This window comes from Carlito syrichta, unplaced genomic scaffold, assembly GCF_000164805.1.
Source record: "Carlito syrichta isolate Samal-C Ts95f unplaced genomic scaffold, Tarsius_syrichta-2.0.1 Scaffold308839, whole genome shotgun sequence".
Classification (NCBI taxonomy): domain Eukaryota; kingdom Metazoa; phylum Chordata; class Mammalia; order Primates; family Tarsiidae; genus Carlito; species Carlito syrichta.
In genome coordinates this window covers 854,684-869,268 of record NW_007252935.1, presented here as the reverse complement: position 1 = coordinate 869,268, position 14,585 = coordinate 854,684, and the positions used below count along the sequence as shown (strand labels likewise).

The window sequence follows — 14,585 nt, the reverse complement described above, 5'->3', positions numbered from 1 at the left end:
AAACCTTACTATTTTTTTCAGTGTCACAGGCTAAAGAACCCAGTAAATATAAAACTATCACTAAACATACTCTTAACCTCTGAATTGTTTTATACACTTTTATACAATTGGTGTCTATGCTTTTATAATTTTTTCATGTAACATCATTTCACTATGCATCTCCATGTATCAATACTGACAAAATGCTTATTCTTAGTGGCTTAACGATAAAATCCTTTCACTTCCATTAATAATTAAAGAAAAACAGTGGTCACTATTATTCTTCCATTTTAAAATTAAGGAATTACAGCTTTTGCTTTTTGGTTGGAGAAATGACGGAAATTTTAGAGTGAACAGATATACACATTTCATATTTTTTCCAATAAATATGACAGCAAGCTGTGTGCTGGGGCAAGAGATAGGATAATGAAGATAATAGACCCAAATCCTAGAAATCTAATAGGGGAGACAGAAAAACTATAAATTGTGATAAGTGTGAGGAAGGAAATAAGTAGGGTGTTTTAAAGGAGAATAACAGGGTAGAAGATGTTTCACAGTGTAAGGTGGTAGGAAAAGAAAGGCCTCTTAGAGGTGGTGGTATTGATGCTGAAATCCAAAGAGAAGGACATGCTAAAATCCAAAGAGAAGGACATGAACGGTGTGTGTTGTAGGGGCTGAGGGGTGAAAGGTCGGGAGTGGGAGTGAATCTGAAAAGGGCTTTGAGGTCAAGAAGGCCTCGATATCTTCAAAGAACCAAAGAATGGGGGAATATGGCAAGAGACATGGTTAAGATGGAGGTAAACAACAGAATCATACCTACAGGCCATGGCAAAAAATCTGTGCTTTATTTTCAATACACTGAAAATCACTGAAGGATTTTGAATGGGAAAGTGACATTATCTGCTTAGTATTGGCTGCCTTATGCTGAATGGATGGGCCAAGGACAAAAATGGATACATGCAGGAAAAAGAAGAAATCACTGCAAGAGACATTTGAGAGATGCCAATGGCTTAGGGGGAGGTGGATTTTCAAGGTAGAAGCAACATGATTTAAGGGAAAATGGATGGAGGAGAGAGGGTTAGATGTCAAGGAACAATCTAATGTTTTCAACAGGAGCAACTCAGTGAACAAAATGTCAATTTCTTTCTGCCATGAACTTCTCTTGCTCTATTAAGCTTAGATACAAACATGCAAGAATCTCACCAGAAGCTCAAAGAAGAACCAGGCATACTTGAAGACTGTTTCTCTCACCATTCCGGTGCTGACCACCATCTGCAGGGCCAGCTCCTCGTGGAAATGCTGAAACAGTAACACAAAAACTGGGCTGTGATGACAAGGGCTATTATTCATTAGCACCTCTTTTCTTTTATCTTTCCTTTCCTTCTTTCCTTCCTTTCCTTTTCTTTCTTTACTTCCTTTCCTTCCTTCCTCTTTTTTTTTTTAAATTAATAGCTTGTTTATTCCTGAAGCATGTGTCCTAGATGTGCTAGGCCTTAAGTGGTGGATGGCAAAGTCAATGCTGAAATAACCTGAGACTGGAGGGAATTTGAAGGGTAGGAGTTTGGAGTACTGTACAGGAAAGCTAGGTTTGAAGGAATGGACTCAGCGGAGGGGTGAGCCTGCATTCTGTGGGGAAGCATTCCAGGGTAGCCATTGACACTTGTGCTGTCTCTTACTTTCCTCTCAGATCCTGCTGCAAACTCTGTGTGAACATGTGTAAGTCAGACTCCTTTCTTTGCCCTCAGTTTTCTCATCTATAAGATCAGTTGGTTGGTAGCGGCAGTTGCCAAACTTGAATGTATTTCAGAATCCCTTAGAGGGCTTGATAAAACAAGCTGCTGGGCCCCAGCCCCAGAGATTCAGTAGGTCTAGAGCAGGGCATGGGAATCTGCATTTATTTTTATTTATTTTTATTTTTTATTTTTTGAGTTGGAGTCTCACTCTGTCGCCCAGACTGGAGTGCAGTGGCCGCTCCTGGTCACTGCTGCCTCGGCCTGCTGGGCTCGGGCGATCCTTCCACCTCAGCCTTCCGAGTAGCCAGAATTACAGGCATGCGCTACCATGCCCGGCTAATTTTGATTTATTGTAGAGATGAGGTCTCACCAAGTTGCCCAGGCGGGTCTCGAACCCGTGGGCTCAGGCAATCCACTCACCTCAGCCTTCCAAGGCGTGGGAATACAGGCTGAGCCACTGAGCCAGGAATTTGCATTTCTAACAAGGTCCCAGGTGATGCTGCTGCAGCAGCTGACCCAGCTGAGGTCACACGTTGAGGAACTGTGTCTAGATGGTATCTAAACTCCTTTCTAGATTGGACAACTTTTGTTTTTATAACCCCTCCATGGCTTTGTGGGAAACATGATCAATTTGGTTTATAAGCGGATGTTCTGCATGAAAAGGCACAGTGGTATCAGCCTGAACTCACAACTTCTAAATTCCCAGGTCCCAGAGTGAGATGCTTACAAAGCCCCTCAGCTCCGCTTCATGTCTTCACTTCCCTTCAAGTGCTCAGTAGCAAATGTAGCAGATGGTGATTTTTCCTACCTTTCCCATTTCCCAATCTATCTGGCTACTTGTTAATGCTTCTATTGTTTATTGAACCTCATGGCAAAGAAGTTCAAGACTAAAACTAGGACAGTCATCACAAACTCCTCTCAGTTTGTGGGATACTGTCCTGGTCTTAAAAATGGAAAGTCCTACACCTTGGCGACTCTCAGTCTCAGGCGTATTAGGACAGTTGGTCACCCTAACTAATGGCAAAAAAACGATATCTGGGAATTTGCTGTGGTTTTCATTCATATTATGCCCATGAAAACTAGGATAAATTGCAGATGAACTCAAGTTTTATTGCGCAGTGAGTAACAAAGGTAAAACAATATGAACACCCAAATCTCATATCCTTATGCGGAAATGAAGTTTTAAAGTCAAGACCTGAAACAAAAATGATTATAGCCAAGATTTCCCTTGACAGCCTTTTAAATTACCCACAGAGCATAGGATGTGTGCAGTGCAGTTTACTAATCCTTATGTACCTTAACATCTGAGAGCTACTTCGCTAAAAAGGGAGACAAGTGGAAAAATCTCTGTGCAGATGCTTGGGTGTTTTAACTGCTTAGATCCCCAGTGGGTTAATGGTGATAGATGGAGAATGCGTAGGTGTCCCAGCTTGTCTGTTGGTCTCACTTCATTTTAATATATGTTAACACATTTGTTTGCTGTTGTCAGTCTTAAGTAAGGCTCTCCCATCTGGGACAGGTGTGGAGTTGAGTTTTAATCCAGCAGGTGGTCTCAGTGTGCATGTGATGTCACTGGCCTACACTTTAATCTTTTCATTGTAGGAAAGACATGCTCCCCCAGCTTCAAAGGTAGCCTCTGGAAAGTAGGTCAGTTTGACTGCCAGAGTCTTACAGCAAGAAGAGATTAGACAAGGATAAGCTGCTTCTTAAAGTAATTTATGCTGCTTACTGGGCAGCATTATTACAAGAACACCTTGCTCCAAAGGTTATATAAAATAGCCAAGCAGCAAAACTCTGTTTGCTGAGCTATTAAGGAAACATATTGGCCCAACTTCCCTCTGAAATGAAATGACTCTCTTCTGGTCATTTCGGGTCAAAACATGGCAACTGCAAAACCAAGTAGGACGTGCCCTCAGGAAGTCAAACTGTAGGGAAGTAATTGTTTTAAGAAGGAAAATGGTCCTTATACCCAGTCACTGTAAAGGGGCTGTGACAGCCTACTGCTCCATTTTAAAGTAAGTGACAAAGTTGTGTTTCATTTAGCCACATGTATCATTTTCTCTCCTATAGTTAACTCCCCCTTATAGTTAAACACACTTTGAAAACTACTACATTAGTCTTATTTTTTTAAAAGCAGAGGGTGAGCTAGGGACAATTCATCCTTGACAAAAGGGAATGGTAATAACTAGGTATCATTTATTTCAATACTACATATAAAGTAACATGAAATGCTTCCTCAGACATATTGTGTCTGAATCACTGCAGTCTGCAGCACCAGGCCTGGCAGGGCCCCCCACACTCGATCCTTCCCTGATCCAGACCAAAGGGAGCCGTCCTGAGGCTCATTCCCTCCTCCCACCTTTCATAAACATCTCCCTGTGGTGTTCGCTGTAGCAGAAGGTTTCCTGTGTTATCCTTTTATGCATTTAGCATATTTACATTCTAATAGGGGTCTTGAAAGACACTCCAGACTTGGATGCCCAGCAGAGAAGAAAATTTGAGACAGCTCTTCCCCCCTCATCCTTAGACCACACAGGCAGTGACTATGATTGTGAAATTTTGTGGGTTTAGGAAATTCAGTAAATTCATTCAAATTCTTGGGCCCCAGCACAGATCTACTGAATCAGAAACTCTTGGGAGGTAGGGTCTAGCAATCAGTTTGAGTAAGGTAACTCTAATGCATGGCAAAGTTGAAGAACCACTGAGTTAATGGGCACTTAGGTCAAAAATAGGGGGTAAGGGACAGAACTCCAAGTGTGTGTGTGTGTGGGGAGGGCAGTGGCGAGGGGGGCAGGCAGGGAAGCACTTTGATGGTGTCTATTTTCTTTTCTTTTTTTTTTGAGTTGGAGTCTCACTCTGTTGCCCACACTGGAGTGCAGTGGCCGCCACCGCAGCCTCAACCTGCTGGGCTCCGGCCAGCCTTCCAAGTAGCTGGAACTGCAGGCGCGTGCTACCACGCCCGGCTGATTTTTTGATTTATTGTAGAGATGAGGTCTTGCCAAGTTGCCCGGGCGGGTCTCAAACCCATGGGCTCAGGCAATCCACTCACCTCAGCCTCCCAAAGGTGCGGGATTACAGGCTGAGCCACCGAGCCTGGCGATGGCATCTATTTTCAATCATAGTGTGAGGGCAAAGGTAAATCCTTCTTTTCTTATCCTGTGATTATCCTTACACTGCTCTGCTCAGTACCTTTTTGCTGGCTGGCCTTGGGGCTGCAGTTGAACTTGGAACATCATTATTGCCAGAGCAATAGTAAGACATCCGGTTGCAGTTGCGATCAGTAACCTGAAACACAGAAACCATGGCTTAAAGTCAATCAACAGTGGTGCATGGGAAAGATGAGCCAGCCACCTGGAAATCACAGCTGCAGAATTTATTTTTAATATACAGCTTTTTTTTTTTCCTGGTTTCAAAGGTAAAGCAATTGCTATAAGTAAATATAACACTAAGCAAAGAAGGTAAAGTAAAACTTATTTTCACTTGCTCTTGAGATAATCACTGTAAATAGTTTGGCATGTAGCAACTCACAGTTAAACTAGTTAAGAATCAGGGATGCTGAATAGTCCCTTCCGACATTCTAGTCTGTGACTTTATTGGGAGAGTGGGAGAAAAAGTGTGGGAACAGTGCCTCTCTGTGGTTTAGTATGGTACTGGTCTCAGCCTCCTAAATACTAACACATTGTCAAAAATCACTTCTGAAAGGAAATGGAAGGGTCATGTTCTATTCTTTCAGTTAGACAAAACTGTCCCCCTTACTGTAAAATAGCTTAATACAGTCTACATGGAAATATAATATTTTCATTTTTATTAAAGAAAGATACAAAGCTCAAGGCTGTCAATAATAGCTGCAGACCACCTCTCCCTTAAACAATCAGAAAATGGTATTGCCTAAACGGGCCTTAAATGTGAAGTTGAACAATGGTGTGCTGGCAAATGCTTAACAACCAGCTGTTAGCCGAGAGGGTCTAATTTGTAGCATTTGTCGATTTCTATTCTGTAAATATTTCCATTGTGGCTGATTTCAGTCTACCAACACGACATCATGGAAATGCAGATGTGGAAAGAGATGCGCAGTAACAAATCATTATATAGTATTTCTACCATACAGACATAATAAACATAAATAACTTCAAGGACATAAATAATAGTAACGCTTAGAAAAACAGGAAAGGATGAGGTTTACATTTTTAAGCAAACTTTAAATTCTGGAATAATTATTTATATTGTTATAGTTATTGTCAGATTTACAGACAGGATGCACAGCCAGTACAGGGAATTCCGGTATGCCTTTCATCCTATTTCCCTTATTGTTAATATCATATATAGTAAGGTATATTTGGCAAAACGAAGATACTAACACTGGTACATTTCTATGAACTAAACCACAAACTTTATTTGGATTTCACCAGTTTTTCCACGAATGTCTTATGTGTGTTCCAGTATACAATCCTGGATACCACATTGCATGCAGATTGCCTTTATTTTTAATATAACCTATTGAATGATAAATATATGTAATTTAGTTTTTAATAATATATGTTTCACAACTAGCTAAAAAAATTCCTGAAAATTAAACAATCAGCTTTCGGAAACAGGTACAAGCTAGTTCCGGCACATCCCTGGACTGATTATAAAGTCAAGAAAGATAGAATATCAATAATTTCTATGGTTCAAACTATGGATTACCAGAATCTTGGGAGGGTGAATCCAATGTTTTTAAAAGTTTCACGATGATTCTTAAGTTTACCAGGGGTCAGAAGCTTTGTAGCAATGATATGAGGCTCAGGGCCTCATATATAAATCAATGGCTTGCGCACAACCAAGTGATATCAGTACCTAGACCCAAACCCTGGTCTCGATTCCCTTCCTCACACCACACTGTTTCAAGTGGGTGGAATTGGGAAGAAAGATCATGTTTGGACCTAGATATTTTGATTTCTCTTAATCAGAGGAAATTATATTACTCTAATAGCTCAGCTACCCCGAGGCTGCAGATAACCAGGGGAAAAAAATCATAAAAATTCTGGGTATCTTTATGAATACACTAAGCCTCACTGAGTCATATACTTCAAAAGGATGAATTTTATGGCATGTGATTCATATCATGATTTTAAAAAGAATTCCAAAGGAGGGACATTCTATAAAAACCCTGACCATTACTTCTCAAAACTGTCAAGGTCATGAAAAACAAAGAGTCAAACAAATTTTCACCAACAAGAAGAGGCTAATGAGACATGACTACAAAATGTAATGTGGTATCCTGAATGGGATCCTAGAGCAGAGATAGGAAATCAGAGAAAAACTGAGAAAATCTGAATAAAGTATGAACTCAAGTGAATGATAGTATTGCATGAATACTGGTTTCCTAACCACCAAATGTATCATTCTAATGCAAAATGTTCATAATGAGGAAACTTGGCATGGAGAACTTTCTGTATTACATTTGTAATCATACTGTAAATCTAAAACTCTCCTAAAATAAAAAGTTTATCCAGGAAAAAAATAAAGAATTCATGGAATTAAAGACAATATAGGGCAAGTCATCAACCCTCTCAGGAGCTTAGTTTTTATTGGTTTATAAAACTTGACATTGTTCCTTGAGATTTTTATATGAGATAATCAATCTGTGGACATTACTGAATGTAAAAGGCAGCTATTGAAAAGCAAAACCAAATAACAGACAGTTTTTCTAGGTGTCAAAAAAAGTTAAAGCTACATTTTTTTCCCTTGAAAATAAAATGAATGGTATTCATTGAGTCCTTGTGGTTCAACCAGCCATGCTCTAATACTTTCCTACCAGAGTGAACTAGTTCTGAGCAGATCCTCAAATGCGACTGCACCTTTCAAAATGGTCTCCCTCGGTCATAAGGAAAGAATGTTCATCACTCTAAAGATGAACATTAGAACATCTGGCCAACACAGTGGGGAGCAGTAGTGGTTGCTTTCGTGTTGTTTCCCCAAGTCTTAGTTCAAAATAAAAAAGCCTGTGCCCCCTTCCAAGGTTTGACATGCTCCCTACCTTTGAAGACATGATATTCTTAACTTCCTCATCTGCTGCAGAGTGTGTCCCCGCGAGGTCTGGGTTACTGCTGCTCATCACCCGGGCCTGCAGCAGCTTCGAACTCACGGCAGCAGCAGATGTGCGTCCATAGGTGTGGTAGCGAGGGTCAGGGAGGGCGGCAGGAGCACCTGTACCCCACCAGGCATAGACATATCAACAGACAGGGGACCAGAGTCACTAGCTGAGCTTCAGAAGGAACTGAAGAGGGATAGGGTAGATGAAAACCCACTAAATAGGCCTTGGAATTGGGGTCTTATTATCAAATGCTAGTGAGGGGCAGGAAGGCAATCTTTTGGGGGAAGTAGATAGGGTTTGAGGTACTAGGGAGTGGTGAGGACTATGGTAAACTGGAGACACATGCCTCATCCAAAGGCTGGGGCTACTGCTCAGTTCTAGCCTATTATTGCCATGGGGAAACAGACCTCAGAGTTCTCAGAACTTCTGATTTCTCAGGAGAAGCTATAAATGTAGATGTTATTTATTTATAAATGTTTAAATGATGACAACTTTATAATTCATGCCGTAAGTTTTTCCAAGATTCAAAAATCCATAGAGTCATTTGAACCTTATGAGGTTAAGCATATACAACGTATGAATGTTTTTTATCTTTTAAGTATTTACATGTTTTCAAAAGTGGTTATGGGAGTCTATAGCATGGTGGCTCATTGCCTGTAAACCCAATACTTTGGGAGGCTGAGGTAGAGGATCACTTGAGGCCAGGAGTTTTGAGACCAGTCTTGGACCAGCAACATACCAAGACCCCAATTCTACAAAAACAAAAAATAAAAAAAATTAACCAAGTGTGGTAGTATGAGTCTGTAATCCCAGCTGAATTGGGAGGATTGCTTGAGATTAGGAGTTGAAAGTTGCAGTGAGCTGTCATCATGCTACTGCACTTTAGTCTGGGAGACAGAGCAAGACCCTGTCTCTTAGAAAAATAAAAAATAAATAAGAAGAATGGGAAAATGGATTATTATTATTTCCAAAACTTAGTTTGAGGAAAATGAGCAAAGGGACTTATTTTTTCATAATAAAAAGCTTAAGAACCAATGCCATTGAATATATATTGTTTTCTTTATCCTTATTATCCTAGAATCCTAGGCATCAGTTGGCACTTCTCCATCTTAAAAAAAAAGAGTGAGATCTTCAACTGAATCATAAATTAGCAACTGGGTAAAGAACAGTGAGGGATTATCAAATGGGCAAAGTAAGTGCATAGAGCATAAGAAGAGGTAAAGAGATCTAGAAGAGGGAGAGATCTAGAAAGAAATATTTAAAAATAAATTATATTAGTTTCAGCATTCATATAAGTTTTGTATCATTCTGAAAAATAAAATTGAACTGTAGGGTGCTTTATTTTATTTTGAATGACAGGGCAATGGTGTGGAGGTGGGAGTGTCCTGCTCACCAGATTCCCACTCTCGGGTCAACGCTACCTGGCTTGGGCATGTCCCTTTGCAGCTCTGGCAGGCGGAAGACGTAGTGCACGTAGGAAGCCAGCAGGCAGTTCCTCCCATGCTGGTCCTTGCTCAAGTCCTTGCTGTTGTGCAGACTGTTGGCAATGGCCACCACGGACTCGAAGGCAAACTGGGAGAAGTTGGCTGAGGAACCAAAAGAAACATGGGTGGCCTCACAGTTGGTCCTTCATGAACCCAGGCTGGAATGTTCTTCAGGGCAGTGACGTTGAGTCCTGACCACTGACCCATGTAATCAGGCTGGTCAAGATGGTGGCTGGGGGCCAGGTGCTGTGCCTTAAGCCTATTATACCAGCACTTTGGGAGGCCGAAGCAAGAGGATTGCCTGAGCCCATGGGTTTGAGACCAGCCTGGGCTACATGGTAAGACCTTGTCTCTACAATAAATAAATAAATAAAAATTAGCTGGGCGTGGCAGCACACACCTATAGTTCCAGCTACTTGGAGGGCTGAGGTGGAAGGATCGCTGGAGCCCAGCAGGTTGACAGCCTGGGAAACGGAGTGAGACTCCAACTCAAAAAAAAAAAAAGATGGTGACTGGGCAGGGTGAGTTGTTTTGGTGAGCTACAGCATGCCTTCTCTGCTTACCACAGACTATTTCACATTTTCTCCATTGATCTTCCTACCATGAAAATTGGTCATGACAAGGACATAAAACTGTCCAGATGTCCTCCCTCTCTAAATCACATTGTAAACTGGTGCTACTCAGTGGACTCTGCAGACCGACATGATCTGTTTCACCTGGCTGCTACTCAGAAATGCAGAATCTCAGGCTCCACCCCAGACCTACTATATCAGACTCTGCATTTTCTTTCTTTCTTTTTTTTTTTTGAGTTGAAGTCTCACTCTGTCCCCCAGGCTGGAGGGCAGTGGCATGCTCCCGGTCACCGCAGCCCCAACCTGCTGGGCTCCTGTGATCCTTCTGCCTCAGCTTTCCAAGTAGCTGGAATTACAGGCGCGTGCTACCACGCATGGTTAATTTTTTGATTTATTGTAGAAATGAGGTCTCGCCAATCCACTCACCTCAGCCTCCCAAAGCGCGAGATTACAGGCTGAGCCACCAAGCCCGGCTCAGACTCTGCATTTTCACAGGATGCTCAGATGGTTCTTGTGCACACTGTGATTTGAGATGTGCTGGGGCACAACTTAGATTCTTGTGCAGATTGACATAAATCTGTATGTGATGATGCCATTCCCCACAGTGGGTTCATGCAAACTACTGATTTGCTGCGTAGACCTTGTTCAGGTGCTCTAAATCTCCATAGTTTGGCTCCAACCTACTCCTAACCTTATATCCTTTTCTGCTCAAATTCAACTTCCTTTAAAATGAGGCAATCATTGTACTGTCCCATCGCCTGTCTGCTTTTTCCTACCTCTGTGACTTTGCACGTGCTGTTGTCCTCACCTAGAAAGCCCTCCTTGCTCCCATCCACAAAATCACACCAACACTTTTAATGCTCAGCTCCAGTCCCACCTCCTCCACGGGAAGCCTTCTGACACCACACAGGGCAGGGCTTAAGTGAGGCTGAATTCCATGATTCTCCAGCCGTTTCTGTTGGTAAACTTGGTCTCTCTGTGAAAGCTGAAAATCCTTCCCGAGGAAGGTGCATTCCTCATACTTGCCGTCCCCGCCTCGTGCCTTTCACAGACTAAGTGCCTCTATTTATTCTGCCTGTGCCGACACCCTGTGATCTCCACATGACAAGGTAGAAACTTGCTGTGGAGAAGTGGCCCAAAACATGTGGATGAACATTGTGTCTGGTAATCAAGTCTGTATTAAGTATCTGGAACATACAAAGCAGTGCGCCACATATATGGGTGCAAAGAAAGGAATCAAGGTAGGGCAAAAGTCTCTGCTGTGCAGGAGAGGCAACAGCTACACGGATGAAAAGTTAGCCTACACGGGACGTCTGAACTGTGGAATCACAAAAATGCATCCAAGGGTGTAATGCAAAGTGAGGGATTAAGAGAACATGCTGTTCCCTGCTTCTGAAAGGTTCCCCACTCCGTGTCCCCGCCCACCTATGCACATGCTCACAAGCCATCCTTCAACTGTGCTGCTGACTTCTTTCCCAACACTCCCATGCTTTTCTGGTTCTCTACCTGGACTATGCTCACCTCACTGTCCCCATTTTGGCTGCTTTTATGTTATCCCTCCTTCAAGGCCGCCTCAAATGTTACTCTCTTCATGGGGCTCTCCCACTCCCTCCCAAAGGGTGTTTCCTCTCTCTGTTCTCTGATACCACCCTCTCCACCACCACTGCAATATTCAGCTGTGTCCCTGTGAGAACTTTTGTCCTGTGCTGTTTGATCTTTGCTGTATTGTGAGTCCTCTGAGGTCTGAGATGCTTTCAGTTATGGTTGCAAAGGCTACAAATCACACGGATGGTACCCAAAAGACATCTGCTGGCCTGAAGAGCAAAGGACCATATAAGCACAGCTGGAAACTGTGGCAAATAAAGATGCCCTGCACCAACCAGTCTACTTGGGGAGCGAGAGAACCACTGTGCCCTGGTCATGGCTCCAATATAAGCTTTGGACATTATTGCCAAAGGAAATTTTATACATTGTATTTAGTGTTCATTTTTTTTTTTAAGTAAGCATGTAAAATAAGAGAGAAAGGAGATGAGAGGTTGCTATGGGCAAGGGGGAGGGGTCAACAGGGTATATACACCCTGCTAAAGGGTATGGAGTTTCATTTGGGCCTGATGAAAATGTTCTGGAATTAAATAGTAGTGACCACTGCACACCCTCGTAAATGTACAAAAACCACCGAACTGTATGCTTTAAAATAGTGAATTTATGGCAGGAGTATATTTCAATAAAAAAGTAACCACGTTGCATTTCAACTTGGAAAGCCCTCCTGCCATTTAACATGGGTTGTCACGGGGAAACACCCCATATCAACAGGGTGCCTGAATGAAACGCAATTGTATACCTAACCCTTAACTGTACCCCACAACTTCATAATAAAAAATAAATAATTTAAAAAAACAAAAAACAAAAAAACAAAAAAAAACATGGGTTGTCTTACTTCTTCAGAATGTTCTAGTTCCTTGTTAGCCACAAAAGTATCTTAGAGGCAAAAGAAATCCACCAATGACTAGAAATGGAATTTAAAAGATTGCTTGTAATCATGCATAAAGTTTGTGAAAAAAAAGCTGCAATACTAAGAACCCTATTTTAATTTTCTTTTTCTTTTTAAACATGTAGAAAAAATTTTAAAACAGCACAGGACTTGATCTCCCTTGAACTTACATCATCAGTTGAAAGGAAGCTCACATTGTCCCTGAATTTCTGGGAAATCATGTTTCTGTCTACTCCTGACTCCTCCCAGTCCCACAGGCTCCTACCTGTCTGGCCAGCGATGACCATGGGTTGCACAGACAGCTGAAAGAGCTTGTCCAACACCAGGTGCAGGAAGAGCACAAGCGGCTCCAGGCGGGAGGAGTTCAGGCAGATGATGCTGAGCTTCAGCTCGTGCTCCAGCGCCGTCTCACTGATCTTCTGATCCAGCACGCGGATGGGGAAGGTCACCTGGCTCTCCAGGGAGTGGCAGAGAGTGAAGAACTTCTCCAAGTGGTTGTCCTGGGAAGGCAGAAGGCAGGCCTCATGAGGTCTTATCCCAGCAATATTCACCAGTGGATTCATCAACACAATCGGATAGCTCTTTATGGGTAGAACCTCTTATTCAGTATTTCAGACCAGAAGTGCTAAGACATGATGTTTCGGACCAAGGTTATGAATTTCTTTGTAGAATGTGGTGCACAAAATAGGACCTCTCGATAATTATTAACTGAATAAAAAATACTTTTTGCTCTGACATATTCTGTAAGCAGAGGTCAGCATACCAGGGGAACACACTGCCAAGAAAGGGATCAGTGATCAAAGCAGATGCATAGTTTAGACAGTGGCAGGCAGTATATAATTTCTTTTTCTTGAGTTGGAATCTTACTTTGTCAGTCAGGCTAGAGTACAGTGGTATAATCATGGTTTGCTGCAGCGTAAACCTCCTGAGCTTAGGCAATCGTTTTGCCTCAGCCTTCTGAGTAGCTGGAACTACAGGTATGTGCCACTACACCTGGTTACTTCAAAAAATTATTTTTGTGTGTGGTAGAGATGAGGCCTCACTACATTGTCCAGGGTGGTCTCAAACTCCTGGGCTCAAGTGACCCTCCTGCCTTGGCCTTCCAAAGTGCTGGGATTACAGGCATGAGCCACTGTACCCAGCTAGAATTTTTTTTTTAAGGCTGGTAAAGTAGCAGAGTTACAGAGGGAAATGCGATAACAGCAGACAAATATTCCAAATCAAGTCTCCCCGCAAAATCTGTCAACAAACAGTGCAAGTACTAGGTTCCTTCATTTAGGTGCTCAACATTTTTGTAAGATCTTTCTATTCAAATGACAAATGAAACCCAAATAGGCTTGCAAGTTCCCATGAAGGATTAAAGATTATTTTTTATTTATCTGTAGATGAAGATTTTCATTGATCTTTTACTGGCCTGTACTCAGAAGGTTTCTCTGTTACACCTCTACCTTCATTATTAGCCTTTTGGATCTGATTTGAAGTTGGCTTTGAGGTTCCTTACCTGGGTGTGAACAGAAGAAACAGCTTGTACTTCAATGTTAAATACTCCCTTATGTCCTTCAGCCCACTTAATGGGAGGATTCTGTAAAGGGACTTTCTGTATTAAAAAGGAAAAAAAGATTAGCAATCCAATCCCCTTTCCTGATTACAAACAAAGAGTGAAAAGTAACTTGACTGTAAATGTCAGGGTTATACAAATATAAAACTCTCCTGAAAGCTACTATAACTGGCCTTAGAGTCAAGAGCCCTGGGTTCAAGTTCAATTAGTTGCTCATAGTGACCCTTTTATACCAATTGCTTATCAATACCTTTGGAGTCCTTACAGACAGCTTCTTGTCTTAAATTCCTACTGGTATCGTGTTCCTCTAGAGAGGCTGTATAGTGTTGAGTGAGGAGGGCCTTGTCTGGGTTTGTATGCCTTTCATTTTAAGGGAAGGAGGTATGCTGTCCTTGCAAGGTGGATGTGTGCATGGGATGGGGACCGTTGGAGTCATAAAAGACAGAGTTATACCTGGTCCCCAAAGTGGGTTCCAGCCCACCGTCAAGTTCTATTTGTCCATAGAGTATTGGATACTTTTTTGAATTAGTTGCCAATATTTGAAAATCAGAAGATATCATATTAAAGACTGCTTTTCTAACTTCTTTTAAGATAACATTGACCTTGCATCTGAGCATGCCAGTCTGCAGAACAGAGGAGTAGTTGTGAACTTAGGATGGGGCAGACAATTTTCAGAGTGAACAAATGCCACC

General features: G+C 42.0%; 1 protein-coding gene across 3 annotated transcripts in view; it reads right to left on the bottom strand.

Moving 5' to 3' along the window:
• The window catches only part of DOCK8 (dedicator of cytokinesis 8), a 222,952-nt gene that overhangs the window by 66,899 nt on the left and 141,468 nt on the right, over nt 1–14,585 (bottom strand). For 2 of the 3 annotated variants that reach the window (XM_008066066.1, XM_008066067.1), the window contains 6 exons: nt 13,837–13,932; nt 12,601–12,835; nt 9,210–9,374; nt 7,732–7,901; nt 4,902–4,997; nt 1,183–1,278 (listed from right to left, as the gene is read on the bottom strand). In XM_008066066.1, the coding sequence (XP_008064257.1) occupies nt 1,183–1,278; nt 4,902–4,997; nt 7,732–7,901; nt 9,210–9,374; nt 12,601–12,835; nt 13,837–13,932 (858 nt within the window). The remainder of the gene's footprint in view (nt 1–1,182; nt 1,279–4,901; nt 4,998–7,731; nt 7,902–9,209; nt 9,375–12,600; nt 12,836–13,836; nt 13,933–14,585) is intronic. The other variant, XM_008066068.1, reaches the window with a different exon arrangement.